Raw genomic sequence first — 4274 nt, 5'->3', positions numbered from 1 at the left:
TATAAGACTAAAGACGCGATTTACCATGGACGCGATTTAATCTGAATCGCGTTAGTTCATCACCGCGATTTAGATTAAATCGCGTGCATGGTAAATCGCGTACATTTAAAAACGCGAATTACCAATCACGCGTTTCATCTAAATCGCGGTGATGAACTCACGCGATTCAGATTAAATCGCGTGATTGATAATTCGCGTCTTTGAGCGTAAGAAATGGCGCCGAGGGGGTATTTCCGACATTTCGCAGGGCAAAAGGGCCCTTTTTGCCAACTTTAGTAGGCGGGGGCCCTTTTTGGAATTTCCCCTGTTATGGGGGCCATTTCATCAAATTTCCCGTTGTGTCGGTCACGCGAGATCAAAGTTCAAAGTTTCGGCAACAACCAGGAACCAAGTCAAATAGAGCCAAAATCAGAACCCTAGAGAGAGAAAGAGAAAGGGATGGGGGGACACAATCCAATAGAGGTCGCGAAGACGGTTATGGAGGTTGCGGACGTGGCTTGGATGGCCGTAGAACGTTGCCAGCATCACCATCTCCACCATAACCAACCCGAGGATTGCGGTGACCGAAATCACGTATCATCGGAGGAAGGAGAACAGGCAGAATTAGAGTCCATGAGGTCGGAGAATCGCCGGCTGCGGAACTTGCTCAAGCAGAACCTCAAGCTCCTTCAAAACCTATCTGAAGCTCAATTTCTTCAAGATTGTCCTCCCGATGTACGTTACTATCTTAATTGTCTTCTTATGAATTCAAACTATTTTCCATCCTTTAACATGAATTCCTTTTTTCCCTGTTTGTCTTTATTTCCTAACAATTGTGACCTAACCTATAAATTGAATTTGGACAATACTATCACCATTAATGTTGTACATAATTAATTATATTGCACTTGCTTTTGTTTTCTACAAGCTGAAGACTACTGGTGTCTTGAATTGACCAATTTTGAAATTGTGCCTTGGTAACTATTTAACTATAAACGCATACAATTCTGTGTTAAGTGCTAACATCATTACCAAATAGTTCCCCTGGCGTCAAATCACATGCAGAGAATGTAATTATTAAAACTCATTGTAGTTTGCACATTTCTAACCATTGTCATGCAGTTTTATCAATCAATTATCTTGCACCTGTTTTTGTTTTCTACAAGCTAAAGATTACTGGTTGCTTGTAATGACTAATTCTAAGCAGATTGATTACATTGCAATTCTGATATATTTTTTCTTTCTTCTGTTTTTATGGGATTTTGATATTTGGATGAAATGAGGTTGACTTTGTGTTAATTTATTGTGTTTACTTCAGCTGCATGCTCGCCTACCAGCTACTGTCAATTCTGATAAATTCACCACACAACTTAAATCCCAAAAACGCGAGCTGATTGATGGAACTGGTGCTATGTTTCCTTTTAAGGAAGCTTCAGGTTCATCCATTTTCTTACTTTTATCCATAAAAATCGACATTTGTCAAAATCTTTAGTTCATCACACACAATTTCATTCAAATACTCATTAACAATCTATTTTTCTGTAGGATCTGATATAGAGTCTGCTGAAGTATTAATCAAAATTGACCTTGATGAACCTAGTTGGTGGGTTTGGGTCACTGATGAAATGGTCCCTAGTAATGTTGAAGAACTGAGTGGAATAGATGACGAAAACTATGTAGTTGTTACCCAGGAGCATGTCGTGGATGGGGTTGCAAATTTCATGGCTAGATGTATTTTGTCAAATCCAAAAACTCAAGTAAGCTGCTAGCTGTCAAGTAAAGTATGACTTGTCAAGACTATATTTGCATCTGATATTAATGCTATTGATTTGCAGAAAATGTCACCTGAGGAGCTGCAGAAAAGTAAGCTTTCTGTTACTATCATATTTGATCTTTGGTTTTCTTCTCACTCTTTCATTAATAAAGTGATTTCTTTTGTTAGTTTGGCATACTATGATAACATGCTTCTTTGGAATAAATTTGTCTATCCTATTTGACTTCTGCTTGTTCTCTAAATTGCTGACACAAATATTTATATTTATGTGAGAATCTTAGATTTAAAATAAGTGTTAAATAATTGAGATTGGTTTAATAATGTAAGCTGTCTTAACTTTATATGTTTTATCTCTCTCTTACTACAAAGGGATCACATCCTCTTAATTTGTGCTCAACATGTGGTAGTTTGGAAATTTCATAATTCCTTTTCTTTTCCACCCGTATTTTCATTATTATAAACCCAAACAAGATGATACTTTAAAAATGTCTTTGGTCAACAACATAGCGCTTGTAAATAAGTTATATGGCTACTTTTTGAGTATATGTGGGTTCAGTAAGTATTTGATGATCCTTTATTTCAAATTTATACGACTAAACAATTGGCTTAAGAGGGCATGCCAATTTTACTATTAAAAAACTCTTAGGCGGTGTTTGAAAGCACAACTTATTACTTAATCTAAATCATTAAGTGCTTATTTGAATTAAGTTCATTTGATAATTGTTATTTAAAATCACTTAATTATGGAGATACAACTCAAATTAAGTTAACAAATTTCAGTAATCTATGATTACTCAACTCGGTAATCTAGTAAGGGCGTCTAAAAGACAACATTAACCCATGAAAATTAATAAAATTACGACACTTAAATACTAATGCATCGTATTTCAGATGAGATAGGCAATATAGTATTGAAAGGCTGATATCTATATTAATCGGGTTACTATAATTGTTTATAGGGATTATGTCAACTTTACATAAGTGCGACCCAAAAGTGAGTGTGATTGGGTGCCACATTAAGAATTAAATCCCTGTCTATATAAAAATTTATTATCCGCTAATTCTTATTCAGTGGTTAGTGAAAAAGAAACTGAGTTACCTCATAATGCAAATTGCAGGTCTGAACCATGCATTGGGTGGTATGAACAAGGTGGAGACGATGTTACATATTTGGCATGCAGGGAAGACGTTTTATGCTTTATCCAGTTGGGGGCTTACTTTATTTGGGTGAGTTGCTATGATATCTTTCAAGATTTCTCACATTCTTACCTGCAAGAAAAATGAATTGAACAATGATTCCATAAGACAAGTTCTTGATCCATGAATAATTTTTCTTTCTCCAAATCACTGTCCTTAGGTGTCAATAACGAACACTCCTTGAGCCCAATTGGAACCATCAAAATCCAAATTACTCCCCCATTTGTTAATATTTTTATTCGGAAATCTTATATGATAGCAGTGTGTTCATTCAGCTATATTTGACCAAAATTTCATTTTCCTAGTGCCCTTTTATCCTTCTCTGTCGTTTAGTTAGCACACTTTAAATGAGAGATAAAAGCCAAAATGATAACTCAGAGTGGTATAAACATTGTTTTTTGTTCCTCGACTTGTTTGTCATAGGATCCAATCATGTTTTGTATTCTCATGAGTAGATGCATAGAGTTACTCTAGGCTTGGGTGTAGAGAAAACATATCTACAAGGCGTAACAACCTAAGGGCTAGCTCCCCTTTTTTTTATTAGACCGTCTATTTCTGGAAGATGCTCATTCGTTACGAAATGAACAATGTTGAATCTTCCTTCCTATCGTTCTAAAATCTTCCTTAATTCTCTTTCCCTTAGTTATATAATTTTTTGAAAACTAGGGTTTATTCCCTGAAAGAAGTTAGCACGACCCTCAGCTTCAATCTGAGCGTTCTTGGTAGAAATCAAACCGAGACCTTTAATATTTTAGGCAAGAATCTCCTAGTTATATATTTGTTCTAAACTCCCCTCCATCCCTTAATTGTTATTACAGTGGTATCAGAGTCATCAATCTTGTTAAGCAATAGTTACACAAGATATAATTCTCTACTCCCATTTTTATGAGAGCAAGTTCTTTGATAAAATTGTAAATGGAAGATTAAGCATTTTTATGTCTATGGATGATATTGATCGAGATTTGGACTTGGATGAAAACATTTGCCGATACCCATCGAGTTATAGTATGTATTGTTTAATTGAGTGATGTTTGTGATTGCAGACTTTATAAGAGCCGCAGCATATTGAAACTTGCAGCCAATGGAGTTCACACAACAGGCAAATTTGTTCTCAAAGCCCTTTGATGAACAAATAAAAATCTCACAAAATGTAAATATTTATCTGATATTTGTTTATTTCTGTACAGATATTTCTCCCAAGTTGGTTGTGTTCCACTGTGTGTGTGTGTGTGACAAATTATTTTGTTTAAATTTTAAATTAGACAATGTGATTTCTGATTTTCTTCACATTTCACAAGATAACTAGTAATGGAATTTGCTACCA

The 4274-nt window shown here is 35.3% G+C and overlaps 1 protein-coding gene across 1 annotated transcript; it reads left to right on the top strand.

The window, feature by feature from the left end:
- Positions 1-355: 355 nt before the first annotated feature.
- LOC124916711 lies at positions 356-4274 on the top strand. The gene is made up of 6 exons (XM_047457464.1): positions 356-714; positions 1298-1415; positions 1525-1736; positions 1815-1842; positions 2872-2980; positions 3994-4274. Exons 1-6 carry the CDS (start codon positions 439-441, stop codon positions 4073-4075), a joined length of 825 nt encoding a protein of 274 aa, XP_047313420.1. The 5' UTR covers positions 356-438; the 3' UTR covers positions 4076-4274.

Source organism: Impatiens glandulifera, chromosome 9 (genome assembly GCF_907164915.1).
Source record: "Impatiens glandulifera chromosome 9, dImpGla2.1, whole genome shotgun sequence".
Taxonomy (NCBI): Eukaryota; Viridiplantae; Streptophyta; class Magnoliopsida; order Ericales; family Balsaminaceae; genus Impatiens; species Impatiens glandulifera.
The sequence above is the reverse complement of the archived record's forward strand: the minus strand, read 5'-3'. Positions and strand labels throughout refer to the sequence as shown.

What these genes read in the sequence shown, in the direction of transcription:
- LOC124916711 (XM_047457464.1), top strand. Translation starts at nt 439, where the DNA reads ATGGGGGGACACAATCCAATAGAGGTCGCGAAGACGGTTATGGAGGTT. An exon ending in TCCTTTTAAGGAAGCTTCAG is followed by an intron (nt 1,416 to 1,524) that starts GTTCATCCATTT and finishes ATTTTTCTGTAG; the next exon opens with GATCTGATATAGAGTCTGCT. An exon ending in ACCTGAGGAGCTGCAGAAAA is followed by an intron (nt 1,843 to 2,871) that starts GTAAGCTTTCTG and finishes TGCAAATTGCAG; the next exon opens with GTCTGAACCATGCATTGGGT.